The 14,097-nt window shown below is 38.2% G+C and overlaps 1 protein-coding gene across 5 annotated transcripts in view; it reads left to right on the forward strand.

Annotated features, from left to right (window-relative positions):
- The window catches only part of SRPK2 (SRSF protein kinase 2), a 278,675-nt gene that overhangs the window by 226,911 nt on the left and 37,667 nt on the right, over positions 1-14,097 (forward strand). For all 5 annotated transcript variants that reach the window (XM_072653122.1, XM_072653124.1, XM_072653123.1 and 2 more), the window contains exons 12-13: positions 4,358-4,458; positions 4,555-4,662. In XM_072653122.1, coding sequence (XP_072509223.1) covers positions 4,358-4,458; positions 4,555-4,662 — 209 coding nt within the window. The remainder of the gene's footprint in view (positions 1-4,357; positions 4,459-4,554; positions 4,663-14,097) is intronic.

Raw genomic sequence — 14,097 nt, forward strand, 5'->3', positions numbered from 1 at the left:
CAGAATATGACTCAGATATGAGGGAGGTCTGGAAAAATGGTATGAGGTTACAAAATAGACATTAAATGCTAGGCAAAGGAATTTGAAATTTCTTCAGGAAACTGTAGGGAGCTACTGGAGATTTTGGGCAAAGAGTACATGATAGTGGAGCATTTACTCCCTTATAGTCTCTTTTTCTGGAACCACAGAGATTGCTAGCATTTCACATACTCCCCTGTATTCCCCTGCACCCCTTCTCACCTCTTATGTACCCTGTCCATATTGCAAAGTCTGACAAAAAAAAATATTGATATGCTTGTAGGCAAGGTGTAGCTAGGTTCTGTCCATGATGCCTTATATCTGTCTCTTCATTGTTACCTCTACTGGATCTCTACCTTCACTCCTTTCTCCCTGTGTACAGTTAGAAAATATTGGTCTCTCTGTGGTGACTGCTGCTGTCCTTGCCTACTGCATTTATTCACTCCTCCTGTATTTCTGTTGTTTTGAGTGTTTGCAAAGCAAATCTCTTACATTTAGATTTTCTTTAAAAAAAAGTTTCAAATTCTTTTTTAAAAAATATCCATCTTTTTTTTTTCATGTATGGTTAAGCTCAGATTTGTCATCTTGGGCTGCATGCTGAGTTCCATTGATCTTCGGAACTCATTTCATTTCCTCCTCTTTTTTCTAGTGGGTATAGAGTAGTCTTAAATTAATCAAATATCCTTTCCTTTGTATTTGAAAGTGTTTCTTCTGATAATTTGCAGAACTTGTTTGTGAATTGAGTGGTGAAATTTGCAGCCTTTTTTTTTTTTCCTGAAGACAGTCTGTGAATTCTTTCGATCAGAATTTTGTTTTCTGTGTTTACGATGTGAAGGTTTTTTGTCTTATCATGCTTTTCTGGAAGACCTATGATCCTTAGGTTGTCTCTATGCAGACTGTCGTCAAGATCATGATGTTTTGTTTGCAAAGTGAACATATTTTCTTTTAACATTCTTGTTTTTGCTTCTCCTCTTCTAGGTTGTCCTTTACATACATGAATTTGTATTCCCAATCTGTTATACTCTCTCTTTTTGCTTTGGTGGGACTTTGAATTGCCTATTCAATTTTTCTCTCCTTCTCATAATTTTTGCTGTGCAGGCCATTAAATTCTGTTTTTATAATTCTCATTTCTCTTTTAAATCACCCAGGAGCAGCATCATATTCTAGAGGGCTTTCTCATCAGGTGTTGGATTATTTTCCTTTGTTTTCCTTTCACAGATATGTAAAGTAGTTTAATACATCTCAAAGTCATATTTCCTTCTTTTATTACTGTTTTTCTTGTTGATATATATGTTTATGTTCAAGGTCTTTGAATGTTCTTCCTGAAATCTTCAGTAAATTAACTCCCTTCTCCCCTTATTTTCCTTATCACTTATGAACTCTCTCTTCTGATTGTGGTTTTCTTGAGAGCTAGATCTAAAGTATCTCTTCCCCACCTGACTAGGATGGTCAGAACTGGCCCTAGCACTGTATTCATTCCTTTTCTTAGGTTTGGTGGAATATCTCTCTCTCTCTCTCTTCCTGTCTGTCTCTCTCTCTCTCTCCATCTTCTTCCCTCCCTCTCTCCCTCCCTTTCTCCACCTCCTGTCCAGCCTTTTTCATTCCTTCTGTTCCTCCATTCTCTGGCCCAGCACCAGAAGTTCGGACCTTCAAACTACTGTTTCTCCGAGCACTGCCAGTTTCAAAGCTTTGCAGCACTGGTGCTTTCAGATTACTATTCTGAGCAGGCTTTTGCTGCTGAAGTACTGTATTCAAGCTAGTTATTAAAGCCTGAGAAATCTTGCACAACCTGGAGCTGGAGTCTCTCCACAGCACTGGAAAAGGGGAGGGAGAACTGTGGTATTGGGTGAGTTTTATAAGCCATAGCCTAGTCCTTGGGTCTGCTATTGCAGCCTTGCTGCAGGTAGCACAGGAGGTGGCAGAGGAATGCTTAGTGAGATTAGGGTCAGTAAACATCAGTTCGTGGTTTGTTTATTTGTTTGGGGTTTTTTAACTTTCTTTTGGATTCTGGGTATCCTAGTCGTCAAATTGCTTTATCTTTGGAACAAAATTTCTGTTTTGGAGAGGTTTAAGAGCTTATGGGAATCAGAGAAAATGTTTAGTCTTCCATTTTTTTGCTCATATGATCAGGAAGAAGATTGTTTAATTTACCAGTGATCTCTTAATTGCCAAATCTAATGACTTTTTCCTCAATTCACATTCTTCATCATCTTTCTGTAGCCTTTGATTCTATTATTGGTCACTTTTTTTCTCCTAGATATTCTAAGTTCTCCTGATACTGCTCTCTCCTGATTCTCCTTCTCCTTTTTTGGATCTACATCCATGTTTATTCTAACTAATCCTGGATGTCCCCCAAGACTCTTTCCTAAATCCTCTTTTCCCTCTCTCCTTTCTTCCTTGTTAATCTCAGCTCTTATAGCTTCAATGATCATTCTTATGCATATGGTTCTCAAATCTATATGTTTAAGCCCTAGTCTCTTTCCTGATCTCTAGTCTGTCTTCACCAACGGCCTCTTCTTCAATTGAGCATATTTAACATGTTCAAATCAAACATGTCCAAAACTGAACCTATTATCTTTTCCCCTATTTCAGATTTCCTCATTACCATTAAGGGCACTCTTTCCTTTCATCCTGGCCATTCACCCTCGAATCTTCACTCTCATTTACCTCACACCTCCAATCTGTTTTCAGATCTTTATCATTACATATATTTCTATATGTCCTCCCCATTACCTCATACCTGTATGACTGTGGAGCCTTCTGGTTGGTCTCCTTGCCTCACATCTTCTTCCTACTCCAGCCCAACCCTCCAATGAGCTGTCATAATGACCTTTCTAAATTACAGGTTTCGCTATATTAGCTCCTAGCCCCCCAGCAATAAACTCCAGCAGCTCCTTCCAGGATGAAATATCAAATCTGTTTGGCATGTAAAGCCCTTCACAGTTTAAACCCTTCTTTACTTTTCAATCTTTTTGCTTTTTATTCCTCTACATTTACCCTATGATCCACTGACAGTGGCCTTGCTGTTCCTTATATGGGAAACTCCATCTCCAAATTCTCTTCCTTTCCACTGCTTGTTCTACATGCTTGGAATAGTCTCTCCTCCTCCTTTTGGCTTCCCTCGCCTCCTTTAAGGCTCAGCTCAGGTCTCATCTGTTACTTGAAACTTTTCCTCCTTTTCCTCCCCCATTCTAGAGTCTTTCTATTGTTATCTTCCATTTACATGGTAGATGTTTTGTATGTACACTTATTTCTTGTTGTCTTTCCTATTGAAATGTTAGTATCTCAAAGTCAGGGACTTTCCTTTTGCCTTCCTTTGTATTCCTAATGCTTAGCACAGTGCCTGGCACTTAAGAATTGATTTTTGATTGACTGACAGAGCAAGATTAGGACAAATGATAATAAATTTAACTTTGACAGTGTTGCAGTGCAGTAGTTAGTGAGATATCTAGGTTAAAATAATCCTGTGAGTAGTTGTTGGTATGAATGTGTTAGGGGAAGAAGGTCAGGGCTAAGTCTGTTTGGAAATGATGGTTGAAGTTATTGAAAACCTATTTTTAAATTTCATGAATCAGAATGTCCTTCTGTAGTGTTTCTAGAGAAAAGTTAACATCTAATGAAATCTTGAATAAGTGCTGATTTTCAGTGAAACAAAAGGGTCATTTTTACATGGGGGTCTCAATCTCTAATAAGCAAGATTCTTTTTGCTCTACAAAAAGTCATTCAGAAATTTATATTGAAAAAAGCCAAGTTCTACTGTTGCTTCCTGAACCCTGATTATTCAGATCAGGATAGGGGTTGATTATAAGGAAATCACAATGTTATAGCATACCTTTTATCCAGATATCTCAAAGTTCCTCATTGTCAACTAATTTAATATCACTCCTCAAAGGTAAGGGAAATAAACTATGCCTATATATGGTATCAGTATCAGTATCAATTTTATGGTATCTTACAAAGCGATTGCTGTACCTAATTTTTTTTTGCCTATTTCTTGAGGAATTAACCCCATAGTTATAGATTTGGAGTATAACATGTAGAAGGAAACCTATCCTGTCTACACGAGTACATACTGAATCAGCATGCTGATCAGAGATCTCACATCAACTTGACCTTCACTGGGGAAAGAACAGAAGTATAGCAAGCTCCTACATTGTAACCAAATGGCATAGTGATCCCAGTGGATATTCTAAAACAGGACCCATTAGAGTGTTTAATTTTTCCATTTTCTAGAGCATCCACAACCTTCTCTGAATTTAGATTAGTTAGAAATGAAAATTTTATTCAAACATCGAAAATGGCCTGTCACAATTACTGTCTTACAATTTGCTTATGCCAGCAAAAACCCGGGCTGCTGACTTGTTGGTGAATCCCCTGGATCCACGGAATGCAGATAAAATTAGAGTTAAGATTGCTGATCTGGGAAATGCTTGCTGGGTGGTAAGTAGGGAGTATCTCTTTTAACATATTTTGATGATTGTTGCTTGTTGGAGTTTATATTGTTTAACAACTTTAATTCTGCTCCTTCCATTCCAGCACAAGCACTTCACAGAAGATATTCAGACTCGTCAATATAGATCCATAGAAGTTTTAATAGGGGCTGGCTACAGTACACCTGCTGATATTTGGAGTACGGCATGTATGGTAAGAACACACTTCACTACTTCAATGTCTGGTGTTTAGCAATTCATTTGATTGAGATCATTAAAGATATAGCTTCACATTTGTAATGGCAGTGTCCCACAGATTGCAGGAAGATTTTCTTATTTTAAAGGATCTTATACATTGGAACAGGATATTAAGGAAGAACGTGAAATATTCTTTTTTTTGAACTCATGAGTCCAAAGAATATCATAGCTCTCTCTGCCATCTTGTATGTTGTACAATATTTATCAGTCTTGCTTTCCATTAAGTAAGAATAGATTTACTGCGATCCCTCCAACACCACTCTCATACCACATTTTGACAAATGTTAACACTATTGTTATTTGTGGACTGCGACATAATTTGACATTTTAGGGTCTTGAGCAAAAATTTTGTGATCTTTCTTCTTGTCTGCTTTCCTTTAAAAATTATTTTGTTTCTACCTAAAGGAAGATACCCTCCTTTGCAAGTTATATTCATCAAGGACTTCATATTATCATTGATTGTGATTGATTATGTCTTTAGACATAACCTCCTTTAGTAATTAATAACCATTTCATTTCATACTGGCTGCTAAAGAGCTGTAAGGATTAGGATTTTCTGTAACCACCATCCAAGGTCTACACTAAAAACTATAACTTGGGCACAAGTGATACCTTACTGAGTTATCTTTTTGTACATTAAGATTTAGAAATAAGGATTTGCTTTTAGTGTGCCTTCTTTGAGGATTTGGGGAAAATGAAGCAGTGCTTTCTTTTCCTTTGTTGGATTAAAAAAAATAATATGGATCATTGTAAAAATTCCTCAGTCCGCCATTTACTACTCCATAATTTGGCTCCAGTCTTGCTTTTCGAACAATACATATTGTTCCCTTATATGAATGAGTAAATGGATGGATGAATAAATTGAATGAATAAAAAAGCATCTATTAAATGTTTATTGCATGCCAGATACTATTATAAGCACTGGGGATTCAGACATTTAAAGAGATACTTCCTGCCTCATCCATTTCTGAATCCCAGCTCTGAGTTACTGCCAGTACCCTCCTTCTTCATTCCTGTTCATGTGCCGCTAAATTCTTGAAGTCACATAATTGTGCTTAATGGACCTACCATAAATTTGTTATCTAATCTGAACTGCTGCTGTGCAACAATCTTTTTTACTCTTTTTCTGATGGACTCCCTATTGCATACTTTAGGACTTCTATTCTAAACCTTCTCTTCTTTAAACAAGCTACATATATACCACTCTTTCCTCCCCTCTTTCAGGAGAGGAACTCAACTCATACTTTACTAAGAATATTGAGGCTCTTTATTGTAAGCTTCTTCTTTTCCCTATTGGTGTATCCCTTATCTTTGCAATATCATCTCCTATTTTCTTGAACTCTTTTGCTTTAGTCTGAGATAGAGATGGGCTTTTGTTTTTCAAAGGCTGATGTTTCTGCTTGTGCCTATGATTCCATCCCTTCTTGTTTGCTTGCCCTTTTACAGTCCCCTCTCCAAATTTCAGTTTCCTTTCATCTACTGGCTTGTTCCCTGCTGTCCACAAATCTTCCTATAACCCCCTCAAACTGAGTCTTCATTTGACCCTTCTGTCCTTTTAAGCTGCCATCCTGTATATCTCTTCACTTTGACAGCCAGCTCAGAGAAAAAAGCTGTTTACATTCATTGCCTCTATTTTGTCCTCCCCTGTTTAGTTGAGTTAACCCTTTCTTTACAGATTGGCTTGTGACTCCACACTCTATGGACACTGTAATTTCCAAGATTACCAACAACCTCTTTGTTGCTAAATTTTATGATCTTTTCACTGTTTATGTTTCTTGATTTCTGTTCAGTGTTTGACAGTTTCGATCACCTCCTTGTCCTGGATACACTATCTTTTACTTGAATTTTCATGTCTTTGCTCTCTCCTGGTATGTGTCACCATTCCTTCTAGCTTTTTTTACTTCTTCATGATTCCTTCATGACCCTTTCCTGTATCTTAGGATTTTGTTTTAGGTCTTCTTTCTTTTTATATCTCTTAGTGACCTCATCAGCCCCCATTACTTTTATATCTATGTATCCAGTTCCCATTTATCTTCTAGGCTCTAGTCCCACATCTCCAACTATCTTCTAGATAGTACCACTTAGATATACTTTTAGGTATCTCAAACTCATTGTGTTTAAATTAGAAATCATTTTCTTTCCCCTATCCACCCCCTTCTTAGCATGCCTATTTCTATTTGGAGGATCACTATCCTTATAGTTATTTAGGTTTGTAACATCAGAATCTTCACTCTTCCTCATTTCCCCTTCCCCCACATATCTAGTAAGTTTTAAGTCTTATCAATTCTACCTTCATAAGATTTTTTTCATATTTCTGCATGTATCCAATAATCTGGCACCTTCCCAGTTCAGGCTCTCATTACCTCTCATGTAGACTGTAACATCCTTGTTGGTCTTTCTTCTCTAATCCATCATCCAGAGAGTCCTGAAATTACTTCTCTTAATGCATAGTTGTGGCCATATGCATCTTGTACCAAAGCATTTTCAGTGATTTCCAGTGCCTGTAGGTTACATTCAAATTCTTCTTTTTGTTGTTTAAAGTACATTTGTTGCTCCCTTTATGCAGTATTCCATCTCCCAGCTATATGGTTTTGCATTCCCATGCTTAGAATGTGGTATCCTGTTCATGTTATTCTCCACTCTGCCCAGTAGAATATAAGGTCCTTGAGGGCATTTGTATATTTGTGTCTTAGGGACCTTGGATTTTCATGTCTTTGCTCTCTCCTGGTATGTCTAAGCATTCATTTGTTCTAGCCTTCTTTACTCCTTTGTGATTCATATCCTTTTCCTTTCACATAGGTACCTAATGAATGCTCATTGAATTGAATTGAATGTCTATATTGATATGATTTGTTTCCATCAGTCATTGGATTAGGTTCTCACATTTTACGTACCAACTTTTTTTTCATTTGAAATATTTTTATTTCTTTAAACATTTCCCAATTATATACAATTTTTTTTTTAACAGTTTTTAAAACCCTGAGTTCCAGATTCTCTCCCCTTTTCCTGCCCTTTCCCCCTTCCCAAGAAGACAAGAAACCTAACATGAACTATATATGTGAAGTCATGAAAAACATACCTCCAAACCAGTAGGGCTGCAACAAAAAACACAGATAAAAAAAGAAAGAAAAACAAAGAAAATGAAAAAAGCCCACCCCAATCTTCATTCAGAGTTGATTCTCTGTGAAAGTGAACAGTATTACCCCATCATGGGGTATTATCCCCCTGGAATTGTCTTAGACCACCACTCCAATCACAGTAGCCAAAATAGCCAATCATCCTCACATTTCCATCATCATGTAAAATGTTCTCCCAGCTCTACCAGCTCCACTTTCAAGAATTCATATAAGTCTTCTGATATTATTCTGCCCAATGTGATACATATGAGGTGGTACCTTAGAGTTGTTTTAATTTGCATTTGTCCAATCAATAGTCATTCAGAGCATTTTTTCATGTGATTATTGATAACTTTGATTTCTTCTTCTGAAAACTGCCTGTCCTTTACTGACTGAGGAATGGTCCACATTTTTATAAATTTGACTTGTTCCCTATATATTCGAAAAATGATACTTTTACCAGAGAAAATTGCTCTAAGGATTTTTTTTTACTCAGTTTTCTATTTTCCTTCTAGAAATTTAGTTTTGTTTATGCAAAAGCTTTTTAATTTCGTATAATCGAAATTGTCCATTTTACTTCCATTAATATTCTCTGTCTCTTGTTTGGTCATAAACTCTTCCCTTATCCATAGGTCTGAAAAGAACACTTTTCCATGCTCTCCTAATTTATGTAAAATATGACCCTTTATATCTAAACCATGTACCCATTTTGACCTTATCTTGGGATATGGTGCGAAATGTTCGTCTATAGCTAGTTTCTGCCAAACTGTTTTCCAGTTTCCTCAGTAATTTTTGTCAGCTATTGAATTCTTGTTCCAAAAACTTGAATCTTTAGATTTATTAAACAATATATTACCATGGTAATTTACTACTGTATATTTTGTACCTAATCTATTCCACTGATTTACTACTCTATTTTTTAGCCAGTACTAGATTGTTTTGATGATTATTGCTTTATAATATAGTTGGAAATGTGATATTACTAGGCAATTTACAGTTTTTGAGGCTTTGATTATAGCTGTTTTACTTCACTGTCTTCTGAGTTTGTGTCTTGATTTTCTGTTTTACCCTACTATCTTTTTGTGGTCAAGTTCTTTTTTTGTTGTTTGCTCATGTTTCTAGATTTTGAGATTTTGGGACAGGGAAGGGAGGGGCATTGTCTCTAGCTTCAGGATTTTTCCACATAGTTTTTTTTTTTCAGGGCTAGTTCTGAGGGTTTGGAAGTTTTTGTGCTTCCAAGGTGGTCTGATCTAGGGGAAGGTATAGTCACTGCTCTCCTGATCTATACTCTGGTGTGTGTTCATCCTTCATTGCCAAAGAAGACCATGTCATCAGAGAAATAATGACATGACTTGCACTTGACTTTGTTTTGAGTGAGGGAGGGCTGTGCTACTTACCCTAGAAAGGCCCCTGATTCCCTGGGACTGAAAAGTATACTGTTCCTTAGGGTGTCCTTGATCACTTGGGACTAGAAGTGACACTGCTCCTCAAAACCCCTGCTCCTTTGGTACTGGAAGTGATACTGTACCTCAAGGCTCCTGCTCCCCTTGTGACCAAAAGCAATTTTGCTCCTCAGGACTCTTTCTCCCTCTTGACCAAAAGTATTCCTCTCCACCCTTGAACTATGACCTAAAGGTAGGTAGAGGCAATAGAGTTGCCAAATGACCTAGCACAGAGGTCGTCCCTTGTAATCTTTTTCTGCCCAGTTGCCAGGTAGGTCCCTTACTGTCTCTGGCTTGAGAACTCCTGAAGCTGCTGATGTTGGTGCTTCTCTCTCCACCACCCAGTCCCACCACTGTAGTTTCATCCACTTGGACTCTGGGCCAGCCTCTACCCCAGTGTCACAAACCTTTCTTTCCAACATACTAAGTTGTCTTGGAATGAAAAAATGTCTCACCCTGATTTTTTTGTTGACTCTGCCACTCCAGAATTTGATTTTAGGCGTTATTTTAAAGTTGTTTGGAGGGGAATGTTAGGTGAACTCAGCTTCCTGTGCTCCTCTACCTTGGGAACAGCCCTGGAAGTTTCCTCAACTGTTGCTGATGTTTATTCATGGTAATTTTTGATGCATGCTTTTATGCTAGTATACATAATATACATACAAATGTGTGATACAGAATATTTTTTTCTCCATTTAATAAAGTTTTTCTCCAGATTTATGAGTCTGTGAGTTCATCCTTTATGGACATTATGCTTATGATTTCCGTACCTGTCAGTCTCCATTCTTGAGAGTCTTTCCACTCCAAAGACCTCTCCTTTGCTGTCCTGTGCCCACACCTTCTTGGGCTATTATCTTGAGTGAAACATCCAGGTTTTTAGAAGCTGAAAAAAAGAGTTGTATAAACAAAATGGCAACAGAAATGTCATGGTGAATTATTTGTTGGAGGTTCTAATTTATAAGAACAAAAAAATAGAACTATAGTCCTACTGCTGAAATCTCCAGTATCATTTTCTATTAGAAATCACTGTGGTTTATTGAAAGGAATGGAAATATACACTTCATGAGAGAGAGAGGGCAGTGAGAGAGAGAATGATAATGAATTTGGTGGTGGTGGTGCCATCTGCTGGTGAAGATAGGGAGTTCACAGTCCAGTGAGGGAGTCAGCATGCACGCAACTATGTACAAAAAATATATATAAAGAATGATTTGGAGACAGTCTCAGAAGGAGGACACTAAGATTAAAGCAGACTGGAAAGAGCTTCTTGCAGAAGGTGAGACTTTAGCTGAGACTTGAAGGAAGCCAGGAGGCAGAGACAAGGAGGGAGAGTTCCCATCACGGGAGAACAGCCAGGGAAAAAGTTCAGTCAGGAGCTGGAGTATTGTGTGCAAAGACTAAGGAGACCAATGTCATTGGATTGCAAAGTAAAAAGGGAGTAAAAAATATAAGGAGGCCAGAAAGCTAAGAAGAGGTTATGAAGGGCTTTAAAAACAAAACAGAGGATATTATATTGATCCTGGAGATGATAGGGAGCCACTGGGGTTTACTGAAGAAAGGAGTGTCATGGGCAGACTTTCCCTTCAGAATGATCAGTTTGACAGCTGAGTGGAAGATGGATTGGCATAGGAAGAAGAGGTGAGGCAGAGAGATTGATCCTGGCCCCTAACTGGGAATATTCACAGGGTTGGGTCCCAGCCCCTCCTCTCTTCTTCCTCTATACTCTTTCTCTTAGTTAACATTAGCTTTCATAGGTTTAATCATCATTTCTATGCAGATGACTCCCAAGTGTGTGTGTGTCTAGTCTAGTCTTTCCCTTGAACTTTAGTCCCACATTACTAATTGTCTGTTGGACATTTCAAACAGTTCCAAAGACATTTTAAACTCAGTGTCTGAAATTGAATTAATTCCTCCCAAGCACTCCCTTCTTCTAAACTTCCCAATTTCTGTCAATAGTTCTGTCACCTTTCCATTCACCTAGGTGTATAACCTCAGCATTATCCTTGATTTCTCACTTTCTCTCACTCATATCCATTCATCTGCTAAATCTTGTTGCTTCTGCCTTTACAATGTCTTTCAATTCCAACCTGTTCTCTCTAGTCACAGCTATTTAGTACCTTAGTTCAGGCGCTCCTCACCTCTTGCTTAGATTGCAACAGTCTCCTAATTGGTTTCTTGCTGCTAAATTAATTTTCCTTAAAAACATCTCTGACCATCTACTCAATCAACTCTAGTGGCATCCTATTTCCTCTAGAAATTCTCTGTTTAGATTTTAAATCCCTGCCCAATCTGGCCTCAGTTTCTCTTTTCAGCCTCATTGAATATGTTGCTTTCTGTCCCACACTCTTAGATTCAGTCAAATTGGTCTTCCAATTGTTTCTCTCACAGTCTACTCCATCACTCACATTTCCATGCCTTTACACTGGCCAGTTTCCATGCTTGAAAGGTACTTTCTTCTTACCTCCTTATAGGCTCCCTCTCTTCGTTTAAAATGTGGATTAAATACTATCTTCTATATGAATTCTTTACTGTTTCCTGCCCCTCATCCCCTTAATTTCAAGTGCCCTTCCTCCATACTACCTTGTGTGAAACCACTTTGTATTTAGTTGTCTTTGTTCACTTTATATTTATGATATATGTGTGTACACGCATGCACACACACACTTGTCTCCTCCATTAGAACGCAAACTTGTGAGTTGGGATTTTTAAATTCTTTATACTTATAGCCCCAGTCTCTAATACAGTGCCTGGCAGGTAATAGATAACTTAATGTGTTTGTCCTTCGTTTTCAAAGAAGATGATGACATCAGAGAAATGATGACATGACTTGCACTTGACTTTGTTTTGAGTGAGGGAGAGCTGTGCAAGGTCACCAGCCTCACTTTCTCCTCCTGAGCCATCTGGATCCAGTGAGCAGATATTCATCAGGATAACTGGAGAAGGTCCAGGATGCAATGGGAGACCTTGGCCTATTTGGGTACTCACTTAGAGTGAGGTAAGGCCCATTCAGTGAATAGGCCTCTTTAAGAAGTAATCAGGGAATGGCCCCTTCAATGAGCAAAAGAAAAAAATAAGTATATCAAGCTGGGAGGGAAAGATTAACAGTTACTATTGATAATTACTCTGAAGCCAGGAGGGTCCAGAAAACAGCCATTAAGTGGAGTTTGGGCAGGGACCTATTGTAAATACTTGTTAGTTGATTAAGTCATTTGTAAAGAGTTTAGTGCCTGGGATTGAGTACTTGTTTTCTTATTTCCAATAAGATATTTTATGTTTTCTTCTATTTTTCCATTCTTTTAGATTCTTTTTGGTTGATTCTTGATGTGTCAGAGAGTCATTAGCTTCTAGTTGCCCAATTCTGATTTTTAATAATTTTCTTTTTTTAAAGATTCTTATTTAAATTATTTTATTTATTTTTCAGTGTTTTGCAATTACTTCCATATATCTTAGATTTTGTCGCTTCCCTCCCCTTCTTCCCACTCTCCTTCCCCACTCCCTCCCAAGATGGCATGCCGCCTTACATAGGTTCTATACATACATTCCTATGAAATACATTTTCACCGTAGTCATAAATAACTGTTTTTTAAGTTGAACAAAAGTCAACCAGAACAGATGCTCCTGCTTAGTGCCCCACCCCCTCCTTCTTGCCATCCCCCTCCCCACCTTCCTCCCTTTATAGCATGCTTTATGCAGTTCCCTGGGGCAGGCAGGACAAAAAAGAAGGGTGTGCCTTACCCTATCCCCACACTGGATTCGTCTCTTTGGCCAGGTCCCTGCATTTGAAAGATTTTCTGTTCCTTCATCTTAGAGATGATCATGATTGTTTGGTGTGACAGCACCTATACAAGTGTGCTTTGGGTTTTACCACCCCTGTTGCATCAGAGAGGTGGGAGGTAGGAGCCGGTTTGGGCTCAGCATCTGGTTGCAGTGTAGTTTATGACTTGGGGTCTCCAGGATACTGGGAGGCCTGTATTTGTGGCATAGGGATTTTGCCCATCTGTCCATCTTTGAAGGAAAGTGACCTTCTAGTCACAAGGGAATATCTCATCAAGGGTCTGGAAGGTGTAGCCTTTTTGTTGCCCAACTGACACCGTGCCCTTACACAATCTATCTTGATCACCAAGCTTGGGCTCTGCAAGGATAACCCTTTGGTAGTTTCTGATGGTGATGACCCGATCTGACAGGCTGTCACAGTCCTCTCCATTTCCTCAAACAAAACCATGGACCAAAGGTCTTCTTATTTTTGATGCTTCTTTGTTGACATATAGTGGGCATAGCTAACATGGATATTGCCCAAGGAGGGTGTTTATTTCCATTCTTGGGTCTTATCTGCTTCATTAATGCCTCTGTCCCTTACCTTCAACAAACCCAGTGGCTTAGGATTGGGTTAGGAAGCTTTGTAATAATTTCTGCTTGTTCCAAAAGAATTCTTATGGGTTTTTGAAGGATTTAAAATGGGCTCTAAGGAGGTTTGTCCAGCTCCTTTCCCTTTTTGGTAACACAATACCCCTATGTCTCATTACTTTTATATGGATTTTTTAAAGAAGCTTTCCAAATCTGCTGTGACACACTTTACAATTCTAAAACGTATGTCATAACTGACACTGCCTAGGTATTCATTCCTTCACGTGTGTTCTTTCCATTAAATTTTAATTTTAGGATGCCAGTAACTCTCTAGACACTAGCTGGAGTTTTCTCTTTGGTATTGATGCTGTCAGTGTATCTTGTTTGGAGGGGTCATGATATTTGTAGGTATTACTTTCATCCATTGGTGAAATTTGACCTCCAGATTTTATGTTAAAGCCTTCAATCTCTCACCTTTGTGGTACACATTGAGGT

The sequence above is a fragment of the Notamacropus eugenii genome, chromosome 3 (assembly GCF_028372415.1).
Source record: "Notamacropus eugenii isolate mMacEug1 chromosome 3, mMacEug1.pri_v2, whole genome shotgun sequence".
NCBI lineage: Eukaryota > Metazoa > Chordata > Mammalia > Diprotodontia > Macropodidae > Notamacropus > Notamacropus eugenii.